General features: G+C 39.7%; 1 protein-coding gene and 1 long non-coding RNA gene across 3 annotated transcripts in view; one reads left to right on the forward strand and one right to left on the reverse strand.

Annotated features, from left to right (window-relative positions):
- prpf8 (pre-mRNA processing factor 8) overlaps positions 1-6,948 on the reverse strand; it is a 40,915-nt gene extending 33,967 nt beyond the window's left edge. Inside the window, exons 1-5 of the mRNA XM_073053488.1 lie at positions 6,834-6,948; positions 3,964-4,086; positions 2,827-2,995; positions 1,887-2,051; positions 739-957 (exon numbers count right to left, since the gene is read on the reverse strand). Of these exons, the coding sequence (XP_072909589.1) occupies positions 739-957; positions 1,887-2,051; positions 2,827-2,995; positions 3,964-4,075 (665 nt within the window). The 5' untranslated portion in view covers positions 4,076-4,086; positions 6,834-6,948. The remainder of the gene's footprint in view (positions 1-738; positions 958-1,886; positions 2,052-2,826; positions 2,996-3,963; positions 4,087-6,833) is intronic.
- A 99-nt stretch (positions 6,949-7,047) lies between these two features.
- On the forward strand, positions 7,048-12,675 carry LOC140731406 (uncharacterized). Of its 2 annotated transcripts, none has more exons than XR_012099807.1 (3): positions 7,048-7,171; positions 9,028-9,318; positions 12,150-12,675. It is a non-coding gene; the product is annotated as an uncharacterized lncRNA (long non-coding RNA). The 2 variants fall into 2 exon arrangements; XR_012099806.1 differs by having other exon boundaries at positions 7,048-7,162.
- Positions 12,676-13,195: the final 520 nt, after the last annotated feature.

A 13,195-nucleotide genomic window follows, 5' to 3' on the forward strand; every position in this document is an offset into this window, starting at 1 on the left:
ATGCAGAAGAACTAAGTTAAGCTTCGTTCATCCTCTAGTGGTACAATAGTCCTAATGACACATACCAAACTTAAATGTACTTGTTAATAACCAGCTATTTGTTCCTATTTAGTATTACTACTTTGATAGGCTTTCCATTTATTCTCCTGGTATTGATGCACTAAATGTATCAAAATTTACTTTGGGTTGCAGTCTTGCTCAGGTGGAGGGATGCTGCCCCGCCCACCCAAGCTCAGTGGCTTAGAGACATCATGTCAAGTCTATACCTTGAGAAGATCCATTATTCAACTCTCAATTCAGACATGAAGTTCCAAAAGGTGTGGACCCTTTCTTGAATATTTTCAGAATTCCCAGCCAAACTAAAGACTCATCCCTTCTTCCTTTCCTCTGCACATAACTCCCTGACTTTCAGCATTCTGCGGTAAAATTCTACGAACTTAGACGTGTAAACATACAACAGTTTATGTGTTAGGAAAACACACATTCTCTATACCAGTGCAGCTCGGTGGGGATAAAGGTTCTGTTTAACCCTTTTTGCTAATGCAATGATGGCTTGGAGATGGGAATTGGGAGGGGTAGGTCAGGGCAGGGAGGCAACCAAAGCACGATTGTATTATGGGTGCATCTCTTTCACAGATGTGAATTGTACATTTGTTATGTACTGCACAAACCTTCTTTGTACTATGCTTTATTGATTTAAGAAACCAATAAAAATATTGCTGTGGGAAAAAAAATTACTTTGGGTTGTCTTTCAATGGCTGGTGGTCATACAACCACTCAGCTACTGGTCCATCCTCTTCTGAGTCAAGTTCCATCTGTATTGCTTCAAGTGGCTCTACATCAAGTATGTTATCTGCATAATCCAGCGGAGGCTCTTCATCATCAAAAGGAGGAAACCGCATCCTTTTGAAATGCCGTCTATCACGTTTTTCACGTCTCATCATAATCCACATGGTTCTAGCAATAAAAGAGTAATTCAATACAGTATCAGCGAAATGTCAAAACAGAGATCCTCAGTATGCCAACGAATAAGATTTATCCAGCAAAAAAATAATAAAAACTATTCATTCAGAATCTCATGGTGAACTTTAAATATTTAGTTCACCAGTGTATTAAGATTTCAAAGATTAATGTATGAAGTGGAAATGTTCTGAATACTGATAATTGACCTTGCCTGCAGTTGGGACTTGAATTAAACATTCCTTAAATAGTGCTGTTATTAATTTCAAATTAAACTACTTAATGATTAACTAGCTAAAAATAAAACACATCAAAATAAGAGTTAACATTAATTTGAAATGCTTTAATAGGTCAAAATTTCCTCAATTTTATACACAGTATGTGTGAAAAAAATAGAGGGAGCCCTTTACTTCGGAAAACCCTGCTGTTTTCTTCTAGGTTCCTACAACCAAAAAACCGTCCAAACATTATTTTTATACAACTCCATTTGAATATTTGACAGCTTCTCCTGCTTTAACTAAACTCAAATCCATCACCCTTGGCACTTTATTGAAATAAAGCACTTTGTTTCAATTTGGAATATCACAACTGAAGTAGAGCTTCACCTCACTAGTTCGTCAGGGAAGTTACATTCAACATTGATGCTAAAAATGGAAAATTAGAAAAAGTTACTTCAGAAGGAATCAGGAAAATATTTGAACAACTGCAAAAATCCAGGAGATTAAAGTCTGAAATCAGTAAGCCTCTTTAAAATACCAAGTGTGAGTTCAAAAATGGTTGGTTGACAAGAATCAGGAATCATTGCTAATTGTAAAACAGGTGCCATTCAAAACACTGATCTTCCAAACATTGCCCAATACGATTCCCTGATGTCTACTGTCAGAATATTACAAAAATAGCTCAGAAACATCCAACACCTTACTTACCCCCACTGAGATATGTAAACTGGTTCAATAACCCATGGTATTTCATTAACGAATGAAATTGCTCCTGTGATGTGATACAGAACCGATACATCTCTGATCTGCTCCCATGGCATAGGCATGTTTTCCAGTAGTTTCAGAACAGCATGTGGCATGTACTTCAAAGCTCTGAGAAAAGGGAAAAGATGGTTTAAATTAGATTAATTAGTTTTAATTAGTTCCAGACAGCATCAATGTGATAAAATTAATGATCTTAACATTAAACATAATACACTTTACATGGACAATTCAAAATGACAGAGTGTATATTAGGATCAGTGTATTTGTATTAAAAATGAATTATGTAAAATAATGTTTAAAATTGTAAATAACTTTGAAAATGTATATAATTGAACCTCCAAATAAAACATCTAAGTTTTTTTTAAGTCATCTAATGTCATTTTTAAGGAAAGCTTCTACAAAGTTGTACATCTGCAAAATCTTATTTTTTTAAAACTGTCTCATTCCATAAGCCTTTAATTTGAATTCTCTTTCCATCTCAACATACTGACTCTTAAGTAGGGAAGGATCCAAGGCAAAGCAGCTGTCTGAATATGGAGTCAACAAGCCATTTTTAAAACCATCGAAAAACTAAATGCTTCTGTTGTTTTAATAGTAGAAAGGTTTATAGTTACACTACACATACAATGCTCTATTTCTTCATTGCAGATCTCAGACATTCATTTTTATAGCTCTTTAAATAGTCATCTCAGTAAACCAAAATCAAGAAGAGAACTACAAGGCAGCATCAGGAATGATATGAAACAACCATTTATCTTAAATACACTGTGGTCCAATGTCTCTTCTTCAAGACTGATTTAAAGAGGAAGCATGGAATCCACCAGCATGATTTCATAACAAACACGAACCTGTTATTGCTCTTTGAGTAAATACATTTTCTTACCCAAGATAAACTCGTTTGTCATGTCTGAATTTTCTATTCGTCATGTCACCATGGTCACGAATGATCTTTCGTACATGTTCAGGGGGCATATCTTCCTTCTGAGCATCCACAAATCCAAACTTTCTCTTCTCAGCATAACGTTTTGCCTGAAGTTGCTGCCATTTCCTAGCTGGAAAAAAAAATGTAATTTACTTCTATGTAAACTGAAGAGGCAATGACACATTTTAAAATAAACTGTGGCTTTACCAAGAAAAATGGTAAAAGAAACAGAATTCTTTAAAAGTTCTTTGATTGTAACTGCTAATGGAAAATACATTCTGAAGTCAGAAACCCATCTTGAAAATGTGTCCACTAATGAGGCTCTTTTTCCTGTAAGAATTATATTCTAATCTTCAACGGTGTAAAGCCGATAAGTTGGACACAACAGTCAAATCCTGAGTGTACTATATGAAAACAAAGCATCAACATCAAACCTGCAATTTTACTTTTAAAACAACTGTTAAGTCATCTGCAAGTTTGTTTGTTGTCAACAAAGAAAATGGAAATAAGTCGACTGGTCATTCCACGTTCAACGTGCTATAACATATTTTTTAATCTCAGGAATGATCTGTATTAAATAACTGAGCATGGAAAAATTTGAGCCAACCCTGTACTGGGATTGGCTCTCAATGCCCGATAAGACATTCAAAGAATGCCAATCTCAACTCTTACCCTATCACCAGTAGTAAAGTTCTCAAAGTTAGCAAGACTAGACCATCTTTGAGATTAATTTCTATGTTCAGTGGCCAATGGGAGATGTGTGGTCTTGGACTATAAGGTATATGCATCTCTGTTTAAACAATAAAACATCGCCTACAAACCTGTGGATTACTACTGAATAATATAATCTAATTTAAAGCCCACCAGTAACACATTAAGTGCTGTTTTAAACTTTACCTTATTTCTAAACTAGTTTTCAGCTTCTTCATAACACCATTATCAAATAACAGCTACCAAATAAAAATATTTAAATGGTAAACATTTAGAAATATTTGTTTCTGTACTTGAATTTTATTTCAGGAAATGTACACGTTTTCTTTACATTTAAATGAATTTATTTCTGATGAATAAATTAAACAGATTATTCCAGAAATTTACCTTTTTCTTGTAACTTTTCTTCAGACATATAATCAGGTACAGGTACAGGAACAGGAACAGCAACAGGGACTGGATTAGGTCCAGGTGCACCCCTATATGGAAATGCTGCCATTTTTGTCGATTCTGAAGAAATGACAAATTATATTTCTTTAATTGTGAGAATATATTCTTATGTCAAATATACTTGTTTTGCTAGTGCAAGCACCATGAATAATACCCAGTGTCCATAACATTTTCTAATTGTGTGAAATACAGTAACATACACATTAAAAATGCAAAAAAATTTAAATGATTCAAACATCTGCATAAAAAGCTATGAAATTCTGTTCATTCACCAACATTCCAGAACACAAGGAAGTTGCTGTACAAAGAAACTGAATTATGTAGTTTTATGCTAAAATCATTTAATAAGACTTAATCATATCCTCAACTCCAAATTAATGCCTACCTGTAGTAATCAACATCTGCCTTTAAATACACTGCTATTTCTGTACTTTAAAGAGAGTTCGAAAGATGCAATACTGTCTTAAAAGAAAATGAACTGTGTCTCGCCTGTATTAAATTGGCTACCCTTTTTAAAAAACAGCAATCTCTCATCCAGATGCTCACAAAATAGGAAACCTCTCTACATTCAGCCCTTAGTATCGTTTAAGTTTGAATAAAGTCGAGTTATTATCACACTTAACTACAGCAAATACACCTAACTTTACCAATCTTGCCTCATAAGTCAATCTATGCACTGCAATTAAGTCTAGTAAAGCTTCTCTGAACTGCTTTGAATGCATTTATTACCTACCTTAAATGAGGTCACAAAATTAAAGTATTCTGGATGTCTTACATCTTGCTAACCATCATCTATCTAATCCCTCCAGTTAAGATGCAACATACCTCTTTTGTAGAGCCCCCTCCCATCCTTCTCACAATCTCTTTTGAGTTCCTACTCAAGGCAGAGGATATTGCAGTACAAAAGCAAGGACTGTTAGGTGGGGTAACAGCTTCTTCCCCCAGACAGTGAGACTTAAGTCCCTGAAGAACATTGTTTCATTTAGCTGTGTACAGTGGAATGACAATAAATTTGAACTTGATTTGACAGCGTCCTCGGGAAAGGTAGCTATCCAAGCAGCAATTTCTTTAACCTTTCAATGATCTCTCAGCAGCAATATCTGAAGAGTTGCTGTTGCTCTGTTACCTGCCACTTCTTAGTAATTTAAGAACATGTTATTAGTTTCCACAATCAGGTTTATTATCACTATCTTATATGACGTGGTATTTGATGTTTACGGCAGCTATATAATGCAAAGACATAAAATTACAATATATCATAATATAAATAGTGTAAGAAAGGTAGCAGAGCAGTTAGCATAACCCTATTACAGAAACAGTGACCCTGCCAGTGACTGCGTGGGCTTCCTCTGGGTGCTCCGATTTCCTCCCACGTTCCAAATTCCTATTGGTTATTAGGTTAATTGCACATAGATGTAACTACGTAGGTGTTGTGGGCTCTTTGGGCTGGAAGGGCCCGTTAAAGTGCTGTCTCTCTAAAACGGAAGGAATAATGAGGTAGCACTCATGGATTTTTGGACCATTCAGAAATCTGACAATGGAGGGTTAAAAGTTGTTCCTCTATCACTCCTCCATGCCAGTAGTAACTTTTCCCCTCTCCTTTCCAACCCTTAATTTACTGCTCCCCGTGAGATGCTAGTTGTATATTTTGTACTAGACAGCAATATATCTATATAACTTATCTGCCATTTTCTCATTTTCCATTATTAATTCCCGAGACTCAACTTCTATAGGCCAAATCCTTATTAAAAATTATTTTATTTTTAAAATATCTAATCACTTTTTACATTCCTTGCTAGCTTCATCTCACACTCTACTTATTCTTCCATGACCTTTTTCAGTCTTTCTTTGTTACTCTTCTACTCTGACATGTCACCAATCTCTACAGAACTAATCTTGTTTTAGCTTTTATAGTTCACTATAAATAGTGAGCACAAAAGGTTCTGAAATTTTCTGATCTTTAATTCTCTTCATTAATCCACATAAAAATCAGTCATTATTTTGTTAAGTAAACACTTTCAAGTTCAGTTTATTGTCATTTACTGTGGGGCATGTGTACCAACAAATGAAACAATGTTCCTCCAGACTAAGGTATACAACGCAGTACATATACCTCACACTCATAACATATAAAGTAATATTACCACAAATAAGGAATATTTACAACACAAGTTAAAAGGAAACAGTATAGCACTACTAGCGCGTCATACGTGTTGAGACCTAGGTGGTGACAGGGAGTTCAGTTGTCTTACGGTCTGGGGGGGGGGGAAGATGTTTCCCATCCTGACAACGTATGCAGCACTCCTGATAAATAATTTTTGAAGGGTGGAACCAATTAACCAGAATCCACAGTACTCAAAATTTAACTTAAACAACTTTGACTCGTGCCCATTGCCCTCTTGTCCTAGCAGTGTTTCTCCAAAAAAGTCAGTTAGTCCTTCACATAACTTTTCTGCATAAATCAATTAATCTGTAAGTAAACAATGCATTCTTTTTTGAAAATTCTAATGGCACCTACTTCTACCACCCTTGCAATGCTGCACATTACATACATTATAAAATGTATGCATCTTTAAGCATGTTAAGGAGCACATCTATTGTGTCTGGTTATTCTTTTCTATGATAATTATTTTTGGAGAGGGAGATTGCTAACTAGGTAACGCAACCTACCGATCGGTGTTGCCACAATGAACTAGGCCGCCATGCAGCCCGGAACACCAGGCCCAACCCTCCACGGGTACACTTTAACCCCTACCCCGCCAGCATTCAACAAGCTTAGAAACTAAATTCCGATCCGTACAACACACCTCGGCCTTGCCAACCGAGCGAACGTCAGTATAAACTTCACCGGACACCACTCATCAACCCGCCATTAACTCCAGCAACCGAACGAGGCACCTCCGGATGGCACACGGATGTGGGTAGGCGGGTCTTCCTGTTCCGAGCCTAACACTCGCCCTCCCCATTGGTAGCATGTTTGTGATTGACATGTTCTCCAACGACTGCAAACATGCTGAGTTCGTGTGTGGAGGATGTGAGGAAATTTTGCTGGAAATTTGTAGTTTACAGAGGGACGAATGGACTCAAGTTCTGGCTGGGGGAGGATTTCAAAGGTCAACAATATTGAAAAGTGGAGGTAATAAAGGTAGGGGATTAGAAATGGGGGGAGGGGTCTGAAGGTAATGGCTTTGATCTTTCCAATATTGAACTAGAGGAAGTTTTTCCTCATCCAATACTGGAATTTGATGTAAACAGTAGCCTGCACACCGACACCCTCCTCAATTAAATGACCAGTTTTTGTTTTGCTGACATTGAAGGCAAGATTGTTATGATACCATGCCTCTAGGTTCTCTTCTCCCTGGACTTCTTTTCATTGTTATTTGGGATTCAGCCCATTGCTGCGGTGTTACCTGCGAATTTCTAGATGGATTTAAAACAGAATATGGCCATGTGGTTGTGAGTGTGTAGGGAGTAGAGACAGGTGCTGAGCACACTGTTTTGTGGGCGCTGGTGTTGAGGATAATCATGGTGAAGGAGTTGCTTCAGAATCAGGTTTGTTATCACTGGCAAGTGATGTGAAATTTGTTAATAACTTAGCAGTCCTATCCTTACTTATCCGTGAGTGATGAAGATAAGGATGCTGTTGCAAAGGGAGGTGTTGAATCCCAGTTCTAAGAGGTTAGAGATGAGTTATCTTGGAATTAAGGTATTGAAGGCAGAAATAAAGGTCAATAAACGATAATATAATGTAGGTCTTTTAACTGTCTGGGTGCTCCAGAAATGAGTGTAGGCCCAGAAAGATGGTGCCTGCCTTAGGCTTTGGCAATAGGCAATATACAGAGGGCCAAGGCTGGAGATGATGTGTGTCATAACCAGCCCTCTTGAAGCATTTCATGATGCTGGATGTCAGAATCACTGTGTTTAAAGTTTAAAGTGAATTTATTATCAAAGTGTGTATACCATATATCACCTTGAGATTCATCTTCTTGCAGGCAGTCACGAAACAAACACAACAGAATCCACGAAAGACCACACATAATAAAGACCAACAAATATTAAATGTGCAAAAGAGGACAAATCGTGCAGATAATTAAAAAATAGACAAATAATGCAGTGAACATGTGCTGTAGAATCTCCGAAAGCGAGTCCACAGGCTGCAGAGTCTGTTCAGCACTGGGGCAATTGAAGCCGGTCCAGGGGCCCAATAGCTGCAGGGCAACAACAGCTCACGAACCTGGCGGCGTGGAACCCAAGAGGCTTGCACCTTCCCCCAATGGTAGAGAGAGAAAGAGAGAGATCGGTCAAATCAGGCATATGGGATGGACTCAGGTGGAGGTTTTTGACTGGCGCATGGTAGTTGAACACCAGTTAGTCTTCTGCTCTTGGGTGTCAATGCTTTAATCTGGCTCGACATTTAATTGGACAGACAGACATACTTTATTGATCCCGAGGGAAAATGGGTTTCATTACAGTCGCACCAACCAAGAATAGTGTAGAAATATAGCAATATAAAACCATAAATAATTAAATAATAATAATAATAAGTAAATTATGTTGAGTGGAAATAAGTCCAGGACCAGCCTATTGGCTCAGGGTGTCTGACACTCCGAGGGAGGAGTTGTAAAGTTTGATGGCCACAGGCAGGAATGACTTCCTATGAAGCTCGGTGTTGCATCTCGGTGGAATGAGTCTCTGGCTGAATGTACTCCTGTGCCTAACCAGTACATTATGGAGTGGATGGGAGACATTGTCCAAGATGGCATGCAACTTGGACAGCATCCTCTTTTCAGACACCACCACCGTCAGCGTAGAGTGGTAAAGATAAACATCGGTTTGTTAACACTTTCAGGTCTCAATGCTTTGATCTGAAGTCTTGAAGTGGTCGTTAAGGCATACTACCTATTTTTCTTAGGTACTGGGATGGCGACCGAGAGTTACGTCCTTCAGGTTGTTCACAGAACTACTTCTTTAACTTCTATTATGTCTTCTTTTTTCTTTCAGATGTGGTTCTGCTACTGCTGGAACCTGCGATCTATATTTTGGTGGTGTGTTTTCGGACCGATTGAGCGATCTTGCACGTAAAGATTTTTACTCTTTGTGTATATGAAGGATGTAAGTAATAAAGTAAAGTCAAGCCTTTGCCATCTCTGAGGGGGTTCGATGAGGTTTCGAGGGTACTGTGCAGCCTCAAGGCCAAGAGGCCTGAGGACGACACGAGTCCATGATCGACTCTTATTTCTCGCCAATTAAAACGTCAAGGAAGACTGAAATCAATCAGGATGAGAGCGGAAGGTAGGCTGGCATGTATTCAGTGGCATCTACATATGTTCACTCTCTCTATCCTTTTCGCTCTTTGCTGCCGGAAGATGGTGCCAGGGTCCTGGGTCTTGGGCGAGGCTTAATCAACGTGATTTATGGATTGGGCTCCGTAGTTGATGTAATGATGTGTTGCTGGTTTCTGGTCACTCCTTTTTTTTTGTTGTTATTTTGTGCAATTTTGATTGGGGCAGGCTGTAGGTAATGAATGACACGGTGCTGGACTGAACTGAACTGAAATGAGCTGAACTGAATATGCCTGCACTCTTTTGGTGACTTTGCGGGCTGGTGTTTAATATCCTGTGTTTATCACTCTTTTTTTTTGCCATTTACAGGATTTGTTTTTTCTCGCGTTGGGGATTTAATGTTCTTTTTTTAAGAGTTTCCATGTTTTTTTTGTTTCGTGGCTGTCTGTGGGAAGACCAATCTCAGGGTTGTACACTGCATGCATACTTTGATAATAGATGTACTTTGAATCTTTGGATAGTGGTCTTCTTAGAGCAGGTAGGAACCTCAGATTGAAGTAAGAAGAGATTAAAAATGTCTGAAAATCCCCCCTGCCTGCTGATAAGCACATGACCTGAGGACATGGCTGGGAACACCATCTGAGCCAGATACTTCCTGTGAGTTTACTCTCTGGAAGACTAATCCGATGTCTGTAATGGTGACTGTTAGTTCAGGGGCATTGAAGGTTTTCAGGACAAATGATGACATTCCATTTCTCGACATTTCATCAACAACTGCTTTGGTGCTGCTTCCTGCACCCATGCCGAGCTCATCAATTTTGCCTCCAACTTCCACCCTGCTCTCAAATTTACCTGCCCTCAGCACCTCCCTCCCATTTCTCAAGCTCCCTGTCTCTGTCTCTGGAAACAGCTTATCTGCTGATGTCTATTATAAACCCACTGAGTCACAGCTACCTGGACTACACCATTTCCCATCCTGTTACTTGTAAGACTGCCATCCCCTTCTTTCATTTCTTCCGTCTACGCGCACCTGCTCTCAGGATGAGGCTTTTCATTCCAGAACAAAGGAGTTCTCCTTCTTCTTCAGATAAGGGAGTTTTCCTTGCTCCACAATCAATGCTGCCCTCAACCACATCCCTTCCATTCTGCACACATACACCCTCACCCCATCCTCCCACCACCCCAACAGGGATAGAGTTCCTCTGGTCCCCACCTACTACCTCACCAGCCTCCACATCCAGCATATAATTCTCTGTAACTTCTGCCATCTCCAATAGGATCCTACCACTAAGCACATTATTCCCAACCCCCCCCCCCCCCACTTTCTGCTAGGCGACTCCCTTGTCCATATGTCCCTCCCCACCAAGCTCCCTTTTGGTACTTATCCTTGCAAGTGGAACAAGTACTACACCTGCCCCTACATCTCCTCCCACACTACCATTCCAGGCCCCAAACAGTCCTGTTGGGGTCATATACTGTATCCGGTGCTCCCGATGTGGCCTCCTGCACATCAGCAAGACCTGACGTAGATTGGGAGACCGCTTCACCGAGCACCTACGCACCATCCACCAGAAAAAACGGGATCTCCCGGGGGCTGCCTATTTTAATTCTACTTCCCATTCCCATTCCGACATGTCAATCCATGGCCTCCTCTACATTTGCAATGAGGCCACACTCAGGTTGAAGGAGCAACACTTTATATTCTGTCTGGGTAGCCTCCAATCTAATGGGGTGAACATCGATTTCTCAAACTTCTGGTAGTGCCCCTCCCCACCTTCCTTCACCATACCCCATTCCCATTTCCCTCTCACCTTATCTCCCTACCTGCCCATCACTTCTCTTTGTTGCTCCTCTCCCTTTTCTTTCTTCCAGGGCCTTCTGTCCTCTCCTATTAGATTCCCCTTCTCCAGCCCCGTATCTCTTTCGCCAATCAACTTCCCAGCTCTTTACTTCAAACATCCCCCCTCCACCCGGCTTCACCTCTCACCTTGTGTTTCTTCCTCCCCTCCCCCCACTTTCTCACTCTGACTCTTCATCTTCTTTTCTTCAGTCCTGATGAAGGGTCTCGACTCGAAACGTTGACTGTACTCTTTTCCATGGATGCTGCCTGGCCTGCTGAGTTCTGCCAGCTTTTTGTGTGTGTTGCTTCCATTTCCCTTCTGCTTAAAACATGCATAGAGTCCTATAAGCTCATCAGGAAGGGATGTGCTGTTGTCAGTGATGCTGCCCAATTTTGTTTTGTGGCCTGCATATCACCAGCATGCCACCAGAAGGAGAAAAAGAAGCTGAAGGAGAGGAAGGCATGCCAGCAGCACTACTTCATCAGGGATTTGAGGAGATTTGGTGTGTCACCAAAGATCCTTGGCAAATATCTACAGATGCAGGGTGGAGAGAATTCTGAATGGCTGCATCGCAACTGGCATTGAGACTCCATTGCATAGAACCATAAGAGAGTTGATGACCCAGCCAATTCCATCATAAGCACAACCCTCCCCACTATCAAAGATATCTTTAAGAGGCAGTGCCACAAAAACATGGCACACATCATGAAGGACCCTCACCATCTTCAACATTTCCTCTTCTCATACAAGAAGGAGGTATGGGAGCCAAAAGATTGACACGCAGTGATAGATGAGCAACTGCTTCCCCTCCATCGCCAGAATTCTGAATGGCCCATGAGACTTCAGAGTCACTGGCTCTGTGATAGCCTTACGCTAACTGCTATGCTACCTTTCTTTGCACTATTTATTTATATTGTAATTATACATTTCTATTACTATAATATATTATTTTATATTACATTATATTTATTATATATTACTCCATTTATTTATATTATAGTCAGCTCCATCATGGGGACCAGCCTACATAGTATCCAGCACATCTTCAAGGAGCGGTGCCTTAAAAAGGTGGCGTCCATCATTAAAGACCCCGTCATCCAGGACGTGCCCTCTTCTCCTTGTTACCATCAGGAAGAAGGTACAGAAGCCTAAAAGCACACACTCAATGATTCAGGAGCAGCTTCTTCCCTTCTGCCATCAGATTTCTGAATGAACAATGAACCCATGAACACAGTCTCACTACTTTTTTATTTAAAAAAAAATTTCTGCTCTAGTTACCGTATTTAAATTAACTATTTTACACACACACACACACACACACTCACTCACATGCATACACACATACATTATATATTTACTGTAATTCAATTGTTTTTCTATTATTATGTTACTGCTGCCACAATTTAACAAATTTCATGACATATGCCGGTGATATTAAACCTGATTCTGATTCATCATTCTACATCTTTGCATTGTACTGCTGCCGTAAACATCATATAAGATAATGATAATAAACCTGATTGTGATATACGTGAAAACTAGTAACGTGTTCTTAAATTACTGAGAAGTGGTAGGTAACTGAGTGACAGCATCTCTGTAGGTATTGCAGCCGAGAGAGAGATAATTGAAAGATTGAAGATGCCAACCATTTTAGAAATTGCTGTTTGGATAGCTACCATTCCTGAGGACGCTGTCAAATCAAGTTCAAGTTCAAGTTTATTGTCATTCCAATGTACATAGCTAAATGAAGCAATATTCTTCAGGGACCAAGGTGCAAAACACAGTACATATTATCACATACAGCACACAAAATAATATTAGCACAATAATATTAACAGGTAAGAAACAACAAATAAACTGTTCTCAGGCTTCCAGCCAGGTACAGGTATTGATTTTAACTGACATTTCGAATACAGACTCTACCATGTCCATTAGGGATGATGCCTGGGCATGTCTAGTCCAGTAGTATTTATACCCCCGTCGACCATCCCTCTTGATTGGCTAGTCCTTAGTCAATTGTGTTTCCACTGTCCCACTTAGTTTACA

The sequence above is a fragment of the Hemitrygon akajei genome, chromosome 8 (assembly GCF_048418815.1).
Source record: "Hemitrygon akajei chromosome 8, sHemAka1.3, whole genome shotgun sequence".
Classification (NCBI taxonomy): domain Eukaryota; kingdom Metazoa; phylum Chordata; class Chondrichthyes; order Myliobatiformes; family Dasyatidae; genus Hemitrygon; species Hemitrygon akajei.